Consider the following 22348-nt stretch of genomic DNA (forward strand, 5'->3'; position numbering starts at 1 on the left):
CCGGAACTTTTTCAGACTGCAATGATGTACCGGAACTTTGTCAGACTGTGTTGATGTTCAGTCTGGTCTAGCTCTAGACTGGTAAACAAATCCCCTTTTTTGGTTCCAGCAGGATAAGGGTTAATACATCACAATAATTAATGAGGCTGAACACAATAGTTTCTATATAATGATATATCAATGAGATTTAGGCCATTAAATACTTCCTGAAAATATCAGCAAAACATTCATGCACAATAATTATACAATTATTCCACAAAAAAAAATAGTTCTCCAATTTCAAATGAGTTATCTGGTCAATAAAGTTCAGCAGCGAAAATACGAGCACCATATTCTTGTTTCACCACTGCAGACAGCATCTTGGCTACATAAACTTTTTTTCTTGAAAAGCACTATAAGTAAACAAAGACAAAAAATAACAGACAGACTAACAAACAAACAAACAAAATGATTTATGAAATATAAATAATCTGCTTTGGTACACTGAGTATATTGTTCACTACACATAGACACTGGTCATTTACAGTGTTAACAAAATAATGCACCACAAAAATTGGCTGGTTATTCTTTTGTTTTGTGTCTTTTTAAAAATTTAAAGATTATATCAAGTTTCATCTTGAATTTAAGCTGAATGTTACTGACATTTTAATGGCAACATAAATGTAATTGCATAAATCATTAAAAAAAGAAAATAGAAAAAAAAAATCTAAATCAAGGGAAGTAACTAATACATTTTATTATGTACTTATTTTTGTGTCAATCTGGATTACTTCCCTTTGTATCATTGGTTGGGCTGTTTCCTCCCCATTTCATTAACTATTTCATAAAGAAAAATACAAGGAACTCTTTTTTTTGTAGACATATATATAACTATAGAATATTTTCATATATTTAACTTTTATCAAAATTCAATGAACTTTAAGATTAAGCAAACTTGACACTTTCTCAAAATTTCAAAAGAAAGGAGTCATAAAATTGTAAATTTAACTTGGTCATATCATAAATCATCTTTCCATAACAAAAATGCTAATCTAATAACCATTTTACATAAACAGAATATAAATCATAAAATGTGTAAAAAAACGATTACAAAACTGTGTCTAAAGAGAATCATTTTTCATAGAAATACAAGTTTATCAAGGCATTCTTTAGTCTAATCAATGCTGTCATACAGTTATTAAATTACAGCACGATTGAAAACAGTTGTACAACATCTTTCTCCCCCCTCCTCTCCTATGCCCTAACCCCACCCACCCAAGCAATGTGATTTTGTTTACCTTTTTTGCACTATTCACAAACTATTTTAACATTATAACATAACATAATGTATGTGAGACTTTTCAATTACTTCACCTCTCAACTGTTCTTTATTTTCACAAACCAAAAATCACAAAAATAAGAATTGTTCATGTTAGAAAATTACACTAATGTATTGTTGTTGTTTTTTTTTCAAATGTGATCAAAGATTTATACAGACTGACACATCAAATAGCCCACTAAGTCTTGTATAAAATACCGCCAGCGAGCGGGATATAATATTCAACGGCTTAGCGGGAAAGGTTTTGTAACTCCATCTCTATGTCATATGACTGCTTAGTGCGAAAGGGTTGTAACTCCATCTTTATGTCATATGGGTTATGACCCTTTTTGCACTAAGCCCTCAATAAACTGTCTATTATCAACTCTATCCTGTTTTAACAGCACAGCTTTTAAATACTTTTGTATGATATCAAAAATTCATTAATAAAAAACGATTCATTGTAAAAAATCATGTTCGAACACAAGACTTTTTAGTATGTTGAACGTATAAAAGTCTGAAGTTCAATTTCCTTCCTGTCTCTATGCCATGACACAGATCAAGGCCTTTCCTTCGATGACTTCATCCTCGACTTTACGACTAGACGTGGCTCGCTCGGCACCGACGGACAGGATTGAACACACAAATACCATAATCACGGCAAAGATGCACAGGTAGAAGGACCAGCCTGAAAGTATTAGAGAATGTTCTCGTTGAAATACGTAGTGCACAAAATTCTTATTTCAATTTCAACACAGAAGCACACTCTAGAAATTTGATTTGACCTTTTTTTGCTTAAAAGTTTTTAAAGCTACTGTAAAATTGACCTTTTTTTGCTTGAAAGTTTTTAAAGCTACTGTAAAATCATTTTTATTTGTGGGGAACTAATTTTTATGATTTTCGTGGATGGGTCAATCCATGAATTTAAGATCGAATGAAATTTCATTTTGTCTGCTGTAAAATTATTTTGCATCACATCATTTACATTTTACCTAATGGAAAAATAAACAAGTCACTATTTAAAGTACCCATGAAAATGTTCTTCATGACAAAACAATAATTACAAAAATTAAGTGAGTTAACGTTATATCTTTTGAAATGTTTTATAACATTGAAGAAACAAACAAAAATAACGCAAAAATAAAGTTATAAATACTGCACATTACATGTGAATTATTTATTGAATCTTGAATCTTTTTACTTTTCTTAAAATCATAGTACATTTTTCTCGCAAGTTTGAAATATTCTGGCTAACCTGGAGACGTGCAGCTTTAAGGTTTAAACAAAAGGTCATTGATTTTCGTCTGACTACAAAATTATGATAATAACATTTGTATGTATTGGTAATTAGCAAGCCTTTGTACACCTTCTCACAATATATAACCAATAAATTTCCTTATAATTAATTCATTGTCACAACCATTATGACCATTGTGCTCATTGAATATTCATATTATATTAAACAGTGTGTGAAAATTGTGAATCACCATGAATTATTAATTTTCAATAATTATGAAATGTGCCCCATGTGTAAGTTAAATGTGTATTGAACTGCACTGAAATTAAATCATATCTGTCAACCAGATTGTATAAATCGTTTCATCAGAATATCTTTATGTGGCATGGTTTTATCATAGAAACAAGGTTTATCATAGTAAAATGGTTTATCACAGTAAAATGGTTTTTCATAATAAAATGGTGTACTGTAATATAATGGGTTATCATAGTAAACATTTTTATCAAAGTAAAAAGGTTAATCATAGCAAAATGTTTTTTATCACAGCAAAATGGTTTATGATAGTAAAATGGTCTATCATAGTTAGATGGTTTATCATAGTAAAAAAAGGGTTTATCAGAGTAAAGTAAAGGTTCAAAATATAAAGGTTTATCATATGAAAATGGTTTATGATAGTAAAATGGTCTTTCTTTAAAAGATAGTTTACCATGGTAAAATTGTCTATCATAGTAAAATGGTTTATCACAGGAAAATGTTTATCAAAATATTAAGGTTTATCATATCAAAATGCTTTATGACAGTAAAATGGTCTATCATAGTAAGATGGTTTATCATTGCAAAAATAGTTTTAGAAAGTAAAATGGTCTATCATAGTAAGATGGTTTATAAATGGTCAATCATAGCAAAATGGTTTATCATAGTCAGATGGTTTATCATAGTTAAAATGGTTTATCATAGTAAAATGGTTTATCATAATATAATGGTTTATCATAGCAAAATGGTTAAGCATAGCAAAAAAGTTTATCACAGCAAAATATTATTAAAATGTAATGGTTTATAGTAAAATTGTTTCATATCACAGTGTACAATAATTTTTGTCCGCTCTAGATAAGTTTGTGTGAAGTGGGGGTTAATGGGGTGGTGCATACGTCTGCCACCATCATAGAACCAGGCTAGCTTGTATTTATAATCCCTCTGACCAAGCAACTTTTCTGTGGTTATCATAATTTTTGTATTTTGATATTGAAATCCCTTACATTTTAAATCATACATGTGAACTCTCACACTTATAGTGGGAGACTCCCACTTTCTGCAGCAATATTTTCAAAGATTTTTCTTAATATAAGGGGTATTTTCACAAATTAAAGAAAAATCTCCCTATTTTTTATTTCAGAACTTCCTTCTTTGTTTATTGCAAATTCTAAAATCTCCCTCTTTTTGAAGAAAATTCTCCCACTTGATCATCAAAAAAAATTCACATGTATGCTTTAAATGGACTGTTCCAAATTCAAGGCAAGTCAGATCCATAACAAAAACTTCAGCAGGTTAAAATTAACCCTTAAACTGCTGGAACCGAAAACATTAAGCCTTTGCCACCAGTATAGAGCCAGGTCATCCGTGCAGTCTGACCTGGCTCTATACTGTTGGCTGACAAACTTTAAATATTCAAATTGATATCCCTAAAATCGATAATGGACAGTCCCAAAAATGGAAGTGGGACAAGTCCATTTAAAATATTCAGCATGTTAAGGGGAAAATTTAACATCAGAAATATTTTTCCTTAATAATAAAAAATATCCAACAATTTTTTATTTTAACATTAGCAATTTTGTTGAATACTTGACAGATGTCAAATCAAATTATATTGTCATATTACATTGTATAACAAAGTGTCAGAAATGTGTCACAAGCTGGTATAACAATGTATATATAAACATAATAATTGTTACATACAATGAAAAACATTTAAACTTTTACAGTCTGACGTAACCTTATACATTATTGTTTTGAAACATAATTAATTTCCTTCACTGCTGTGGGTTTGAATCCCGACAGGGACTTTGGATTCTTTCAGGTCCGGAAGCTATTCAGCTAGTTTATATAACATTGGTGGTTCTTACTCAGTTGCCTGTTTGAGCCTGAAATAATGCACAAACGCACACCTGAGGTCTTCCTCCAACAGTAAAGCTGGAACATTGCCATATGACATATACTGTGTCAGTGTAATGTAATACCCAATCTAACATCTATAAATTAAATCTATCAAGGATTTACTACCAGCTTCCAATTTCCTTTAAGCTATTCTTTTAAGAAATAATATACATTAACCCTTATTTTTTTCTACATCTTTCATGCCCTTCATGGACCTTTTACCAAAACAACATTTTCAAAAAGAAACCATTAACCCAGTTGGTGCAGTCCCTTTTTAATGGAAAGCAGTACAGTTTAAAGATTTTTGAAGTGGGCCTTTAACTAGTGCAGCATATTCAAAACAGAGGCTGTATGGGCCTTTAATCCTTACCCAGTTTGCACATATCCATGTTATACGCTGCAGATTGTTCTCCACAATAAAACTTCACTTTCTCTGATGACCATCCAACAGGATATAACAATAGGCCAATCACACAAAATAAACCTGAAATATAGTTTTAACAGGATATAACAATAGGCCGATCACACAAAATAAACCTGAAATATAGATTTAACAGGACATAACAATAGGCCGATCACACAAACCTGAAATAATTAAAACAGTTGTATATATTTTTAACAGGACGATACAAAATCATCATAAATGGGCACCTGAAATCTTCCATTAACCTATTTGTAATTCTGGACAGTTACAGTTCTTAAATGTGATATACAACTTAACTAGTGACAATAATATTATCATAATGAACACAGTGAATGACTTTTATTAATCAACCTAATTATACTAACATCTCATAAACTTGACTGTCCAAAGGTGACATGACCTTACTTACTTACTTACTTTACATTGATAAAAACTGTTTCATCAGCAAAATTTAAATCAGTTAAATGATACAAAATGTGACAGAAAAACATTTCAACTTTTAGTTAGAGTGATACATGTAGTTCACTAATTTAAATGATTTTTTAGGAGGATGGAGAATTTATTTAAGGGCCCCTCTGTGAATTCATTTTGGCAAATTGTGATGTTGTGGGCATTGACATCTGAGGTGGATTGAAAACATCAAGTTTAAAACAATACAAGCTTTGTCTCAGTAACTTTGTGATATAGCACTTAAACTGATAAGCCTAAATGTCAGTGACATGTGACTGAATAATGCTGGATAGTTTTTGAGCTGATAAGCCTAAATGTCAGTGACATGTGACCAAATATTTCGTGTCAGGAATACTTCCTAACAAGTTCAATAGATTGTCATCTGCTGCTGGTATAGGCTGTCTTGGAGAATGCTACATTAACGAAGTGTTTTCTAAATACAGCAATGTTGTAGGTGAAATAACAGAAGAAGCAAGTGATCTGGCAATAAAGTCAGAAATACAATCAAATGCAGGAGAGGAATTTATTGACATTTTGACTGATGCACGACATCAGGCACAAGAAAGAATTTATACCACACAGATGTTATGTATATAGGAGCAAATACACACCAAGTCCTTAATACTGTACATGTATACAATAAAAGATTCACAGTCATCTCAAAAAGATGAACTAATTGGAACCCAAAAATTATATGATTTTTTTGATCGGTATATATACAAAGACAAAAGCATGCAAGTAAGACTACATTACCATGACAAAAATGGAAGTGTTAACGAATTTATCAAAACAGAACGCAGTGGAACAACATCAACGAATGATACATGTACCTGGCATGGAACAAAAAAAACTCACAAAACAAGTCAAAACTGGTTGTTCAGGTCCAAAATATAAAGAAGGTTCAACTTGGCACCAAGAATTATCACACAAAGCTGCCATCATCAAAACACATGTCTACTGGGCCATGAAAAACTGTGATGGAAATGAAGAAAACCTAAAAACTAGCATACTAAACATTGTTGTGATTGTTATAGTTAGATGTGTCTGCTTCAGCTATTTTTAGATATACTACTCACTGATAAAACAATGAAGAGTTGCATCTGATGTTAGGGGTTGTCTTAACTTTTCTTATTTACATATTAATTACATATACAACAAGAACTGTCACAGGAGACAGCGAAGCTAGACTAATAAAATACTGGACGCAGTAAGGAGGACAAAACTATGAAAGAAAAATCAATTATGTATAATAATGTATTAAGTTATAGTAAAAAAATAACATTTGTTAAAATAAATTCCAAGATCAAGGGGAATAATTCTAGAAATAGTCATGCTAGAGTTATGGACCTTGTCACACAACATTTGTGTAATGATAAGAAATATATGTTTGAAGTTTGAAGTAGATACCTTAAAAAGTAAAGAAGTTATTATATTTCTTAAAGAAAATCCTAAGTTCAAAGAGAGATAAATCTGTAAATATTGCTTCAAGAGTTATGAACATTGTCACATTAAATGTAATTGATGATAAGGAATAAGTATTTGAAGTTTGAGGTAGATACCTTTAAAAATAAAAAAGTTATAATAAAAAATAACATTTTTCTAGTAAAAAAATATAAGTTTATGGGGAGATAATTCTTGCAATATTGGTGCTAGAGTTATGACCCTTGTCACATAAGATGTGGATGATGATAACGTAAATATATTTGAAGTATGAAGTTGATCCCTTTAGAAATAAATAAGTAACAGTAAAAAATAATATTTTTTATGGAAAATTCTAAGTTCAAAGGGAGATAAATCTGAAAATATTGGTGCTAGAGTTATGAACCTTGTCACATAAGATGGGGATGATGATAACGTAAATATATTTGAAGTATGAGGTTGATCCCTTAAGAAATAAAGAAGTAACACTGTAAGAAATAGCATTTTTTGAGAAAAATTCTAAGTTCAAGGGGAGATAAATCTGAAAATATTGGTGCTAGAGTTATGAACCTTGTCACGTAAGCTGTGGTTGATGATAAGGAACATATATTTGAAGTTTGAAGTTGATACCTTAAGAAATGACAAAGTTATAGTGAAAAATATTTTACTGCACCAAAACTTTAATCTAAAATCTGGACGCGGACGCAGACGCCGACGCCGGGGCGAGTAGGACAGCTCTCCATATACTTCGTATAGTCGAGCTAAAAACTGATTTCATTCCATAAGGGGCCTTGCGCTTCGGCGCAGACTCCAACAACAAATTTATGCATGTGCTTATCTCACCCTTTTACAAATCGGTATGCCTGCATGTTCTCAGCATTTGAACTACTAGGGATGTCCAGAAAGTTCATATACATGTACTTCTTCTTTTTTACTCTAAAACAATACATTCCATTGTTCTCAGCATTAAATCTACAAGGGATGTCCGGAAAGTTCATATACTTCTTCTTTTTTACTCTTGAACAATACATACCTTGTACAAATTTTGCAAGCAAAAATAAACAAATGTTGCGAAGACATTTACACAAAATTACTGACTTGAGATTAACATTTGTATTTTAAAAGTATTTACATAAAACATATGAGCCGCATCATGACAAAACCAAAATAGTGGGTTTGCGACCAGCATGGATTCAGACTAGCCTGCGCATCCGCGCAGTCTGATCAGGATCCATGCTGTTCACTATCAGTTTCTCTACTTGTACAGGGTTTGTAAGCCAACAGCATGGATCCTGATCAGACGGCGCAGATGCGCAGGCTGGTCTGGATCCATGCTGGTGGCAAACGCATTATGTTGGTTTTGTCATGACACGGCTCATATATACATCGTCAGGGAGCACTTTGACATCAACATCATGTTGCCAAGGTGATTGGTGCCTTGCGAATATTACTTTTATAATGTATTTTAATTAAGAAATATGTAGCAAATAAATACTTTAGCAAAATTTTCAATCATCTTATTGATATGACTGCTTTTAATATTTATTCATAGCATTCATTGTCTACAAACTTTCTCGACAGCCCTTGTTCAGAGTGCCCCTTCCTATTCTGGGATATTGTTATCCGGCAATTATACCTTTCACTTGAAAACATATTGTGACTTAAAGTGAAGTACAAAAAATATATTGGAGATAAAGCCTGGTGTAAATATTGGAGTGGTTTATAATCTTTATGAAAACTGAAATAAGATCTACATTAAAAGAAAATAAAAAGAGACTGAAAATAATAACAATAAAATTAAAATGGATAAATCCTCTGGTGAAAGCAAGCAAAATGCAGAAACTCTGTCAAAGCAGCAGAGTGAGCAGACGACAAAGAAATCGGAGACTCCTTCTTTTGTAGATGATGATGATTATCCAAGTTTTGAAAGACCTGAAAGACCGCATATAGATGATATAAGGAATCTTGAAGTGAACCGCCCAGCCCAGCCAGCTCCTGCTCCCCCTGATGCCCTTGACAACTAAATTGAAAACTCAAAATTCTAGATGTGATAGGGCTGTCGTTGATGGAAAATTTCGTATCCATACATCGACAGACAAATGTAGACGATATATATTGATATATCGACTTTGACAATAGATACAATTAAATACATTTAAACATGTGTTACAAATTGGGATCATGGTGTTATGCATGTTTGTATTATACATTACAAATACTACAAACTAACAGAAAGTGTTTTTTTTCTGTTCTTTTTCTCACTGACACTTGAAAACAGAGTTTAAGTTAGCCATTTAAACTTGAAAAAGTGAATTCACTTATAAGGCAAAAAATAAAGGTATACAAATTTTAGCTTGTATCGATATTCAAAAATGTGTATCGATATTGTATCAGATGATGGATATTGATGATATATCGATATTGCAATAATCAATGAAAACTAGGTGTGACATAGATGACATACCGTAGAATTCCTAATAAATGCCCCTGCCCTAATAAAGGCCCCCCAGGCTTTTTGATATGGAAAAAATCTACTCATCTGTGCTGAACTCATGAGTATATCCATAATTTTATTCAAATCATTCAGAATCCATTTTATTTTAAAGTAAACACAAAAATGTATCATATGAACTTTAAAACCTTAACAATTTTTGATGCTCTTACCAACACTTGCTTACACTAAATGTATTTACAATGATTTTTGGATTTAGGAAAAAGTGTTTTAATAATAGCCCCCCTTTTGGAAAATGTTTAGCCCCCGGGGGCATTTAATAGGAATTTTACGGTAGATGACATAGGAAATATCAATTTCAAGGAACAAGACAAATATACAAGACAATATACAAAACCAACATAATGGGTTTGCGACCAGCATGGATCCAGACCAGCCTGATCAGTTTCTCTACTTGTAATAGAGTTGGTAAGCGAACAACATGGATCCTGATCAGACTGCGCGGATGCGCAGGCTGGTCTGGATCAATGCTGGTCGCAAACGCATTATGTTGGTTTTGTCATGACGCGGCTCATATAATTCTAGTTCCTAAGGAACAAAAGTGATTCATAGTATTCTACTATTCATCAATAATAAGGAGTTAAAGTAAAATAATGTTATTGTTTTGCATAATAATCTTGTTTCCTATACTAGTATTCATCAAACAAAACTTGATTAGTTTCAATGTAACCTGAATTTTACTTTTTTATTGTTTTAAAACCTTAATATCATATTCATTCTATAAACTCCTTAAACCATTTGTCTATTTTTACATAATTGTATTCTTTTATTCCATTAAATTTGATTCTGGGGTGGGGGGAGGGGGGAGGCCCCCCCCCCCCCCATCAAAGATGAAAAGTAGCCATATTTCCTTGACACACATTGGTATGTTCTTAAACTCAACCCTCACAAAAATGTTGATGTCATACAATCATAAACCTATAAATAACTGCCCCAAAAATAGCGCAAAATCATAAATCATATTGCTATTTATATATAGCATTTTATAACAAGTGTTTACTGCAAAGATTTATTTCCTCTGAAAAACAGAGCAGTTTACCTGGAACATAGTCAACAATCTGCCAGAAAATTACGAAAATCTAGCAAACTAGTTCGTTCAAATATTTCATTGAATTTACAACCAACAGGTGCAATTCTTTCAAAATATATAAAAAATATGTTGGTGCCATTATTCTTTGCAAAATTAGATTTTAAACAGATTTTTTTTTGATTGATTTTTAAACTTGTGTACATTATTGGGTATAAATACATATATAAAATATATATTGAGTATTAACCATCAGGTATCTGATGAATATTCAGTTTATTGCTGCAACAAATTGTATTATATGTATGGCCAGATATCATATTCAGACCTGGATCAAGGAGTTTTTACCACTGAGGGCTGCAAAATTTTAACAAGAGGTAATGCATTCTCTACAAAAGGGAAGTTGACATTTTTACTATTTTTCAAGAGGAGGTAAAAAGTTTCTTATAAAAAATAACAAGCAAAAGGGACTTTGGAGTCTTCTTTGTTCTTCTGGTTTCTATGCTAATTGAAATTGTCCATTGATTATCTCAAAGTCTGAGAAAAATTGTCAAGGAAAAATTTCGCCTCCCCTAAGGATCGAACCCTTGACCTCTGGATTTACTAATCAGATGGCCTCTCTCTTGAGCTTAAAGCAGGTGGACAACTAAAACAAGTAAACAATGATCATACATGGCTTTAAACATATGGCTTTAGGTTGTAGCAGGAGCTATTTTGCATTAAGAATCCTACAAACGGAGAAATGATGGTGGTTTCGGGAAAATGTTTTATTTTTCAAGAAAATTCGGAGAAATGATGGTGGTTTCGGGAAAATGTTTTATTTTTCAAGAAAATTCGGAGAAATGGTGGTGGTTTCGGGAAAATGTTTTATTTTTCAAGAAAATTCGGAGAAATGGTGGTGGTTTCGGGAAAATGTTTTATTTTCAAGAAAATTCGGAGAAATGATGGTGGTTTCGGGAAAATGTTTTATTTTTCAAGAAAATTCGGAGAAATGATGGTGGTTTTCGGGAAAATGTTTTATTTTTCAAGAAAATTCGGAGAAATGATGGTGGTTTCGGGAAAATGTTTTATTTTTCAAGAAAATTCGGAGAAATGGTGGTGGTTTCGGGAAAATGTTTTATTTTTCAAGAAAATTCGGAGAAATGGTGGTGGTTTCGGGAAAATGTTTTATTTTTCAAGAAAATTCGGAGAAATGGTGGTGGTTTCGGGAAAATGTTTTATTTTCAAGAAAATTCGGAGAAATGGTGGTGGTTTCGGGAAAATGTTTTATTTTCAAGAAAATTCGGAGAAATGGTGGTGGTTTCGGGAAAATGTTTTATTTTCAAGAAAATTCGGAGAAATGGTGGTGGTTTCGGGAAAATGTTTTATTTTCAAGAAAATTCGGAGAAATGGTGGTGGTTTCGGGAAAATGTTTTATTTTTCAAAAAATTCGGAGAAATGGTGGTGGTTTCGGGAAAATGTTTTATTTTTCAAGAAAATTCGGAGAATGGTGGTGGTTTCGGGAAAATGTTTTATTTTTCAAGAAAAATTCGGAGAAATGGTGGTGGTTTCGGGAAAATGTTTTATTTTTCAAGAAAATTCGGAGAAATGGTGGTGGTTTCGGGAAAATGTTTTATTTTCTAGAAAATTCGGAGAAATGGTGGTGGTTTCGGGAAAATGTTTTATTTTCAAGAAAATTCGGAGAAATGATGGTGGTTTCGGGAAAATGTTTTATTTTCAAGAAAATTAGGCTTTGTATGCTTTTAGAACACTGACTGGAGTGAGGCCAAGGAAATGTGGGCCTTACGAGACTTGTTTTTTTTTTAATTGGGCCAGCATGATGTGTTATAAATTGCTGTGAATATAAGCCTTCAAAATAGCTATTGTAGCTTCTAATTCAGATAGGAAAAACTAGATTTTAGGTGACGGTGCTTTTCAGAAAATGGTATTTTCCGTATGAAAATATATAAACTTTAATATAATAATGCATTCAATAGAACCATATTAAACTATTATTACCTGCAATACTTTGTATTAGCCCCGACACGTTAAATATGCTTTTTCCGCACATAGACTGTACACATATGCTCATTACTGACGCCCCCATGGTATACACGAGTAAAACAGATCCAACACAGAAAAACACGAACGACGCCTTCCATGCATCTGGAAACTGTGAATTTGGCATCGCAAAGTCTCTAACAAAAGTCGCACAATTTTCTCTTTTTAGAATATTTTGGAATTTATGAAGTCTCGTGCAGCGATTAATAATTCCGATAGTTGGTTTAAACATGTCCTTACTTCCGTCAGAGACCGTGTTGTTATCTATGTCTTTTAACGTTAAAAGTCCAGTTTTACGTTCGAAACCTATCATCCATTGTGGTGACATGACGGAGGCGATCATTATCTGGGTCGTTGCTATGGTGAGTAACGTCCAGAAAATGGACCGACACGTTATGATTACTTGGCACATCTTTTACCTGAAAGTAGAAAAAATGCAAAGTTTAAGAGTAATTTCTCATTTTCTAGTCAGGTACTTTCAAACATCTAAACAACTGTCCATGATTAACTGTTTATCATACAAGAAGTCTTCTATAAAAACTTTATATCTATATCCAAATCTATATTATAATTAACTTGCATGATCTTATATCAGTGGTGTGGTGGTGGAAATAACGGAAATAACGCACTTTGAATTCACCAGAGCACAGCTCACTCACCACATCATTCCTGGGCAGGCTAAGCGGTCAAGCAGTTTACCAGCACTAGATGCAAGGTACTGATAACTTCTGTACATACCAGAGCAGAAGTACAGTGTGAATTAATAATCGTAGAAAGGATTTCATGATCAATCACCAAAAAAGTGACATGCACTGTCCGAGAATCGAACCAGGGCAGTCTGATTTACAGTCAAATTTGTATCACTTCATTAATTTTTTTTCAAAATTTGCTTACCGTAAATAAATCACTAAAAAAGTGATCATATTATAACCTTGGACCCTTTAAGAATTTAATATGACGTATAATATTAATTTACTGTACATTATAAGTATTTTCAAACTCTTTTACAAAGCAGTCGCTTCCCTCATTCTGTTACTATTCTTGAACACACAGATTTTTGTGATAGGAATTAAAAAATGTCTATTGATAGCACTAATGCATTCTGGAACTTTAAAGACATTTGATGTTATTAGATCACCTATAGATTAAACAATGTTTTCCCCCACATAGCTAGACTGATGTAACTGTAATATAATCATAGAAACAGATAACTCAGTCTTACACTTATAGAAGAGATTTAATCTCTTTTCATGTTACAATAAAACACAAAGGGTGTGAAAGAAATGTTACAAAATTCCATCAGAAATAAGTTGAAAGAAAAAAAACCCATGTAATTCCAAAATTATCTCCCCTTATCTACACTATCTTGATATTTTGATATTGAATGTTTCCAATTTCTGCAGCAAATTTCTTAACAGTGTAAAATATCAGAAGATGCATCAGTTAATATGGGAAGAAGTATGATTTACGGAATGACTTTGAATATATGACAAAACCAACGTAATGCGTTTGTGACCAGAATGGATCCAGACAAGCCTGCGCATCAGCGCAGTCTGATCAGGATCCATGCTGTTCACTATCAGTTTCTCTACTTGTTATAGTGTCTGTAAGCGAACAGCATGGATCCTGATCAGACTGCTCGGACCCGCAGGCTGGTCTGGATCCATGCTGGTCGTAAACCCATTATGTTAGTTTTGTCATGACACAGCTCAAATATAAATGTGTGTAATAAAAACTGCAGCATTCAGCATGTAAAGGTAAATTTTTAAAGAAACACACAATTCGTACATTAAAATAATATATTTTGCTCCCAACTCATATAGTAAAATAATAATATATTATAATAAATTTACACTGATCCTTTTAATCCACCTTATAAGTTGATTTTTTTATTTTATTTTTTAATTCCAATGACAGAAAATTTCATTTAATCACTTATAAAAACATAAAAAAAAAAAAAAAAAACTATCTGATTATGATGTTTTTACTTTCTCTCTCTGACCGATGAAAATCCTGTACTTAGTCATATCTGAGTTTTCATGTATTTTAAATAGTGAACATTACATCACAATAATCACATGTTGTTTTTTTTTTATCTCAAGATAAACTTACATATTTCTCAAGTCAGTATCAAAGTTAATCTAACACATTAAATGCCTTAAGCAAATATTTTTAACCAAAAAAACCCAACAAAATTGTAAAATTTCCATAAATCAGTAGTAAGTAAAACACTTATATTGTCCCTTAAGGTGAAAATTTAAATGAAACATCATTAATTAAATGTAACATCTTTTTTATACTACTTTAAAGGGACATGCTTTAACATTTTTCTGAGAAGAAGATTTTTTTCTTATCTCAAAAGGGTAATCTAAGGTTGAACTATAAACTATAAAAATAGAATGTTAGCTTTTAGCTTGAACTATATAATATTGGTTGATTATGAATTTAAAATAGAAGTAAAAAAATGAAAAGAAAAAAACTGTAATCCAAAAGTTTTAAAAACAATAAAATTTGAATTTGTAACATACATGATAGATTAAAACAGAAAGGTAGGCAAAGAAGGCAAAGATGAATAAAAGCTATACTTAGAATTAAATTGGAAATAATATTTTTGTGTAATTCTTAGTCTGATTTGAGATTTTAGGGTCATATTTCACAGGGAAGATATTTATTTCGGAAATACCCAATGAATGAATGATCTGTAATTTTGCACACAAGCAATTTTGTCTAGACCTACATCAAAAGGTACACAAATCTTGGAAAAAATTTTACAGTCCTATCATGTTAAAAATACCTCAGTGGAGTCCCTTTAAGAATTAAAATTGTTTTTTATAGGATTTTACTAACAACAAACTTACTGAAATCTGAAACACGGAAATTCCTTTTTTTTTCCCAATTGTATAAAACAAGGAAATTAAATTCTCGGAAAATACATACCGTTTTCCTCAATATTGTAATATACATTGAATAGGTAATTCAAACAATGTGAAACATGTTTTATTGCATTCATTAATATTGCCATTATTTGAAATTCATCAAGTGGCTGCCCCTAATTATTCACCTTAGGCTCTTAAATTCCTTTCATAAAACACATTATTCTACCTTAATATCCTGTAAACAAAGTACTTCAGATAATTTCAGAAAGCACCTTCTAGAATTTGAGAAAACACCCTCCAGAAATAAAACATATCATTATAAAGATAGTAGAAATTTCTTGGCACTATTTATGAGAATGTAAACAATTTCCATTAACAATGGGCACTGTTTTCCCACCTTCGGATAATTTTGTCTACTATGATAATAAATTATCCCTGCTGACAAATTGTATAAATGTAAGGTCAAATGATTAAACAGAATACCTAAAATTTAACCCAAACACCAAAATACAAATCTTTTTTGGTGCCGTGGGTAGGGTTATAGGCTTACTTATACTACATAATTATTGTTACTTACCATTCAAATCACAGGTAAACGTCGCGTGGCCATGACTTACACTATACCCACATTCCCCCTCTACAACCCAAAACCCTAAAAAAAAAATTTATGAAAAAAATTTTTATGACTCTAAATAATATTTTAGAGTCATAAATAATTTTTTTTCATAAATTTTTAAAATTTTTATGACTCTAAATAATATTTTAGAGTCATAAAAAAAATTTTTTTCATAAAATTTTTTTTAAGGTTTTGGGTTGACAGTAGAGGGGGAATTGGGGTACCGTATAGTGTAAGTCATGGCCACGCGACCTTTACCTTGATTCAAAGCAGTGCAATCCCATTTAACAAATTCAGGGTTCATTGAATCACAATGTGTGGATAAGTTGTTAAACACAGGTAAATAATGGTAAACAAAATTCCAGCAAAATTCTTAATAATTACCACTGTAGAAGATTGTTTACAAGCTCTGGTGCAGATGAATTTATTTGAGCCGTGTCAGGACAAAACCAACATAATGGGTTTGCGACCAGCATGGATCCAGACCAGCCTGCGCATCCGCGCAGTCTGATCAGGATCTATGCTGTTCGCTTACAAACCCTATAACAAGTAGAGAAACTGATAGCGAACAGCATGGATCCTGATCAGACTGCGCTGATGCGCAGGCTGGTCTGGATCCATGCTGGTCGCAAACCCATTATGTTGGTTTTGTCGTGACGCGGGTTATTTTGTCTCACTTAAGTGATTAAATACTTTAAAAAACACTGCTCTATATTATAAAGAACAATCAGAAATGCTAACTTGTAAATTTGCAATGGTATTATCCAAGGTGATATCCCTAAATGATAATCAGGCTTTCTACTGCCTCTACCAAAAAAACTAGGGAAAAAGTAGGGCATTTTTTTACCAAAAAGTAGGGCAAAGTAGGGATTTCTGATGTTAAAAAGTAGGGATAAAGTAGGAATTTCTTACTGTTTTATTTAAGAATTAGCAAAACATACCACCACCAAGACCACATCAGGCTGTGTGTATCTTCAGTTCAGTCCATGCTTGAAAGACAGGCAACTCATAGCCAAAATGTTGCTAAATGTTTTGCCAAGGCACAATAAGCGGAGCTGCATCAGTACTAAGGGTGTAGTACTTAAGTACCAGTACTTGCCAAGACTTGCAGTACCAGTACTTGATTTTAGCTTGGTACTGCAGTACCAGTACTTTTTTGGGGGAAGTAATTAAGTACCAGTAGACTACTAATACTTTTATATATTCATCAAAGTTTGAATAAATACACAGTGTCATTCTAAATAATTGCAAACATTATTCAACAGAGAAATTAAAAATCATTTACTTTAAAGTTGACATTACATTTTTACAACTTAAATGAACGAACATACTTTTTACAAACAATAATTACAACATATATTCATGTCATATGTTATTGTTTAGTAACCAGTCAACTGTAATATAATGCAATAATCTTACATTTTAAACCCACCAGTCTTTTTGTTGTCTTCACACCTCTGTTCATATTATACCAAAGTAAATAACAACTTTTTATGGTGCTAACAATATCACTTGAAATAGGATTATTTAGAATAGAAGTAATTAATTAGTGTTTATTTTGCTCTTTTTTTTACTAGTAAATACAAAGTAATAAGATTGCAATAAGGATATTTTATCAGTAAAGAGTTATTGACTCTGTTTATCTCAATTTAATTTTACTTTAAGTCTTTGGTGCTTTTTTATGATAAATACTAAGTTAACATTTGAAGGAATATTGCAGCAATTTATTTATAGTTTGATAACTTACATTTTCACAAAAATAAAATAATACATGGAATTTACAGCTTTACTTTATGAGTAAAAATAATGACATTTTTATCAAAACCAAAAATGCTGCCTAATGTAATGCAGTAGCAGTACCACCTTTTTAAGACAGCAATGCAGTACCAGTACCTGTGTAGTAGCAAAGTTTTGTAAGAGTACGGTAATTCAGTATCAGTACCAGTACTTGCAAAATCGCTGCAGCACATACTGCAGTACCAGTACCAGTAATGCAGCTCTGACCATGAGTCTTTCAAGGATGGACATCACAAGGAGACACACACACACACCTGAACTACTCATCAATTGCAACTGAAAATGCAACTGAAATACCACTTTAAATATCTTCTTTTTTTCATTTCATTTCAAAATGAAAAAGTAGGGATAATAGGGCTATTTCAGAAAAAAGTAGGGCAAAGTAGGGATCAAAAGAAAAAAGTAGGAAAAAGTAGGAAAAGTAGGAAAAGTAGGGACCAGTAGAAAGCCTGGATAATTGATAAAAATGGCAAATCCAATGGGAGCTTTCATTAATGATCAGGGAATTACAATGGTATATCCTGGTTATAGTGTAAAACTGGTATATCCAATATATAGCAACTGACAATGGTATTTCCATTAGTTCAAATTATATATAGCATTTCAATGGTATATCCAGATTACAGCATAACACTGGTATATTTTACCAATGGTATTTCCAGTAATAACTATATATTATGCCATGTCAATGGTATATCCAGATAACGGCATTAAACTGGTATAACTAACGGTATATCAAATAACAACTGAAAATGATATTTCTAGTAATATATATATAGCATTACACTGGTATACTCAATGGTATATAATATTCAGATTATAGTATTAATTACACTGGTATAAATCCAATTTATAGCAACTGACAATGGTATTTTCACTAGTCAATATATAGCGTATCTCAATGGTATATCCATATTACAGCACTACACTGGTAAAACCAATGGTATATCCAAATAGCAACTGAAAATAATATTTCCTGTAAAAACTATATGCCATGTTAATGGTATATCCAGATTACGGCATTTCACTGGTAATTAACTAATGGTATATCAAATATCAACTGAAAATGTTGTTAACAAAATTAATATAAAGCATTACACTGGTATATCCAATGGTATATTTATCAATAATTAAAGCATCACAATGGCATAAGAGTATTCCAGTTATTACCTATGACACATTTGTAAATCCAAACTCCAAATAGTGATCTTCAAATAAAGCGACTTGCATTTAAAGGACTTGTAATGACTGTGTGTAAAACATTATTATTTTTTGCATGATTGAATTATCTTGTCCTTAAAACAAAAGATATGCATGCATAACTTTGAAGTCGGATTGAATTACTGCATTTAAATCTGAAAAGATAACCTTTTTCTATGTAATGAAATAGATAAGATATGACCTTGACAAAAAACAAATGCATAAAAAACACATAAAATTGTGAAATGTCTATAAAACTAGAAGAAAAGCAAAACCTCAAGGCCAAGGATAAATAAATTGTCAACATATATACGTGTACATTGTATATATTTATTGCAAAATAGAGAAAAACAGAATTCCTATTAGCATGACCAAAACAATGAAATTGAAATATGTTGCAGGGGTTAATTTGATTGAGCCTGTTCATGGACGGTACTGGAAAATGCAAGGCACTGTCCACGCCCCCTAGCACAGGCTTATGCAGAATTCAACTTGAACTGGTAAAATTTAGAATTTTGAAACATCTGCACATGAGTTCATTATGACGGTTATCATGGAACCTTAGGGGACTAAAAATAAATAAGTATACAAAACTTCCCTGTAACCAAGTGCACACTTGAACCTTTTGCAACTCATTATATATATTATATTATGGTGAAGTGAACTTTTTGTTTTACTTTTTACTTTCCCTTGAAGAATATCTGATAATATGGTAATTATCATCACTTTTAATGTGTGAATTTACATAATTAGTTAATTACCAAGTAGATACATGCATATTTATATATGCAAATTAGCATCAAGCATCTACCATTTATGTAAATTACCACTATTTCTACAAATGCCAATTTCAAATGAATTATACATTATGCAAATGAGCATTTTATAGATATGCAAATGAGACTATAGCATTTCAATTGTTTAAGAACAAAAGTATGAGCCTAAAAAATTTGACAGTGAATTATATTAAAGGGACTCCACTGATGTTTTTTGACATGACCGGACTGGAGTTTTTTTTTTCCAGAATTTATGTTCCTTTTGATGCAAGTTCCTACCAATAACCTGTTTGCAAAATTTCAGATCATTCACTCACTCGGTTTTTCTAGAACAACAGTAGCATAAAAATACAATATGAAAATGTGAATGAATCTTTAATAATCTTAAAAAAGAAAAAAAAATTCATTTTGCTTAGCCTTAGAGAGAGATATATAAACAGTATTTAACAATAATTTGAAACCAAGGAACAAAAATATGAAAATGATCTCAAAAAGATCAAAGGACTGAAACTGAAAACAGATTGTTATCTCTCTGTAATGAAATACTACTTTATCATGTTTAATTTCATCTCAAAGGTGTGAACACAGTCATCCATCTAAAACAGGTGAAAAATCTATATTAATACTTATTGAATAACCTTTGTGTGTTGTAACTTACACTAGTCAAAGCATGAAATTTGTGTTATATATATACCGTATATATATGTATTGTTTTTGTTGTTTTTTTGGCTTGTTTTTTTTTTAAAGGCCCATTATGCCTCAGAAATGCTATCATTTTTACTTCTTAAACACTTTCTGCTTTTGGTAAGGGGAGCCGTCCTGGCCTATTGGTTAAGGTGTCTGCCTCTCAACACATGGATCATGGGTGCGAGCCGGCTTCGAACCCTAAGCTGGTCACGACCATGTTTCTGCATATGACACCAGTACTGGTTGGTTCAAGGAAGCAGACTTGAAAGTCATTAATATAAGTTGCAATGACTTGTTTTGACTACAGGTAGGAAATAAACATCTGGCATGACTTTAAAATGCAATATTAATTTTGTATCTTATTCTTTATCTCCAAAATACGATCACTTTAATTGGCATTAATGGAGAACAATAACCCTAAGCCTGCTAGCAGCATCTCATTCTTACCATGTGACCAGTGCAGACCATGATCAGCCGACACAACTGTGTCAATGTTTGATCATGGTCTGCACTGGTCATTATTCGGTCATTACATATTTTGAAATTTTCCCTTAAAAATGATGAATGGTTTTGTCCAGACTGAAAAAAAATGGACAAATGCATTTATAATGTTCAGTGAGGTGAGGTATTTATATATACAAAACATGCTAATTAATAAGGCTGGGATACATGTGTATTTTCTTTTTTTATCAGCAAGTTTACAATCATTTCTGTATGATATATACAATATGTACTGTGTTTTTATGATGTAGATTTATACACAGATAAATATCATTTTATATATAATTACAACATGATGGTTTAAGCTTGAAGCTATCTTATGTTTCTCTTGTTACAATTATAACAACAAGAGCCACCGCCGGGCGGGGGCAACGCTCGACTTTTTACTTTTTCTAAACGCAAACATAGAAAGGTTTGAACATATATTGATGTTTCCTTTTTATAAATTTAGTTGGTCTGTCTTGTCACATTAGTTTTGTTTATATATTTTGTATATATATGAATAGAAACATTAAGGATATTTCTAAAAATAGCAACAGTACGCAATGTCTAAAAATAGCAACAATAACGCAATTTCTAAAAATAGCAACAATGACGCAATTTCTGAAAATAGAAAAAATGACGCAATTTCTAAAAATAGAAAAAATGACACAATTTCTAAAAATAGAAAAAAATGACGCAATTTCTAAAAATAGAAACAATGACGCAATTTCTAAAAATAGGGAAAAAAAATGACGCAATTTCTAAAAATAGAAACAATGACGCTATTTCTAAAAATAGAAAAAAATGACGCAATTACTAAAAATAGCAACAATGACACAATTTCTAAAAATAGAAAAAAATGACGCAATTTCTAAAAATAGAAAAAAAATGACGCAATTTCTAAAAATAGCAACAATGACACAATTTCTAAAAATAGAAAAAATGACGCAATTTCTAAAAATAGAAAAAATGACGCAAATTCCTAAAAATAGAACAAAAAATGACGCAATTTCTAAAAATAGAAAAAAATGACGCAATTTCTAAAAATAGCAACAATGACGCAATTTCTAAAAATAGAAAAAAAAATGACGCAATTATATACATGTATATATATGTATATATATATATATATATATATATATATATATATATATATATCTATATATAATATATATATATATATATATATATCTGATATATATATATTTGATATATATATATCTATATATTTATATATATATATATACATGCATATATATATATATATATTTTTTATATATATATACCTGCATATATGTATATATATATCACACACACATTTATATATATATATATATATATATATAATACATATAC

At 31.4% G+C, this 22348-nt stretch overlaps 1 protein-coding gene across 1 annotated transcript; it reads right to left on the bottom strand.

Moving 5' to 3' along the window:
* Positions 1–1663: 1663 nt before the first annotated feature.
* LOC132712697 (LHFPL tetraspan subfamily member 2a protein-like) lies at positions 1664–19163 on the bottom strand. The gene is made up of 4 exons (XM_060695113.1): positions 19017–19163; positions 12516–12976; positions 5056–5169; positions 1664–1985 (listed from the first exon to the last, which is right to left on the bottom strand). The coding sequence occupies exons 2-4, from the start codon at positions 12967–12969 to the stop codon at positions 1840–1842; spliced, it is 714 nt and encodes a 237-aa protein (XP_060551096.1). The 5' UTR covers positions 12970–12976; positions 19017–19163; the 3' UTR covers positions 1664–1839.
* Positions 19164–22348: the final 3185 nt, after the last annotated feature.

Source organism: Ruditapes philippinarum, unplaced genomic scaffold (assembly GCF_026571515.1).
Source record: "Ruditapes philippinarum isolate M1 unplaced genomic scaffold, ASM2657151v2 ctg2479_1_1_1_1, whole genome shotgun sequence".
NCBI classification, from domain to species: domain Eukaryota; kingdom Metazoa; phylum Mollusca; class Bivalvia; order Venerida; family Veneridae; genus Ruditapes; species Ruditapes philippinarum.

Coding starts and splice junctions, on each gene's coding strand:
- LOC132712697 (XM_060695113.1), bottom strand. CDS start 12,969: ATGTGCCAAGTAATCATAACGTGTCGGTCCATTTTCTGGACGTTACTC. Junction 5,170..12,515: donor GCTAATACAAAGTATTGCAG/GTAATAATAGTT, acceptor ACTATATTTCAG/GTTTATTTTGTGTGATTGGC. Junction 1,986..5,055: donor CATGGATATGTGCAAACTGG/GTAAGGATTAAA, acceptor TAATACTTTCAG/GCTGGTCCTTCTACCTGTGC.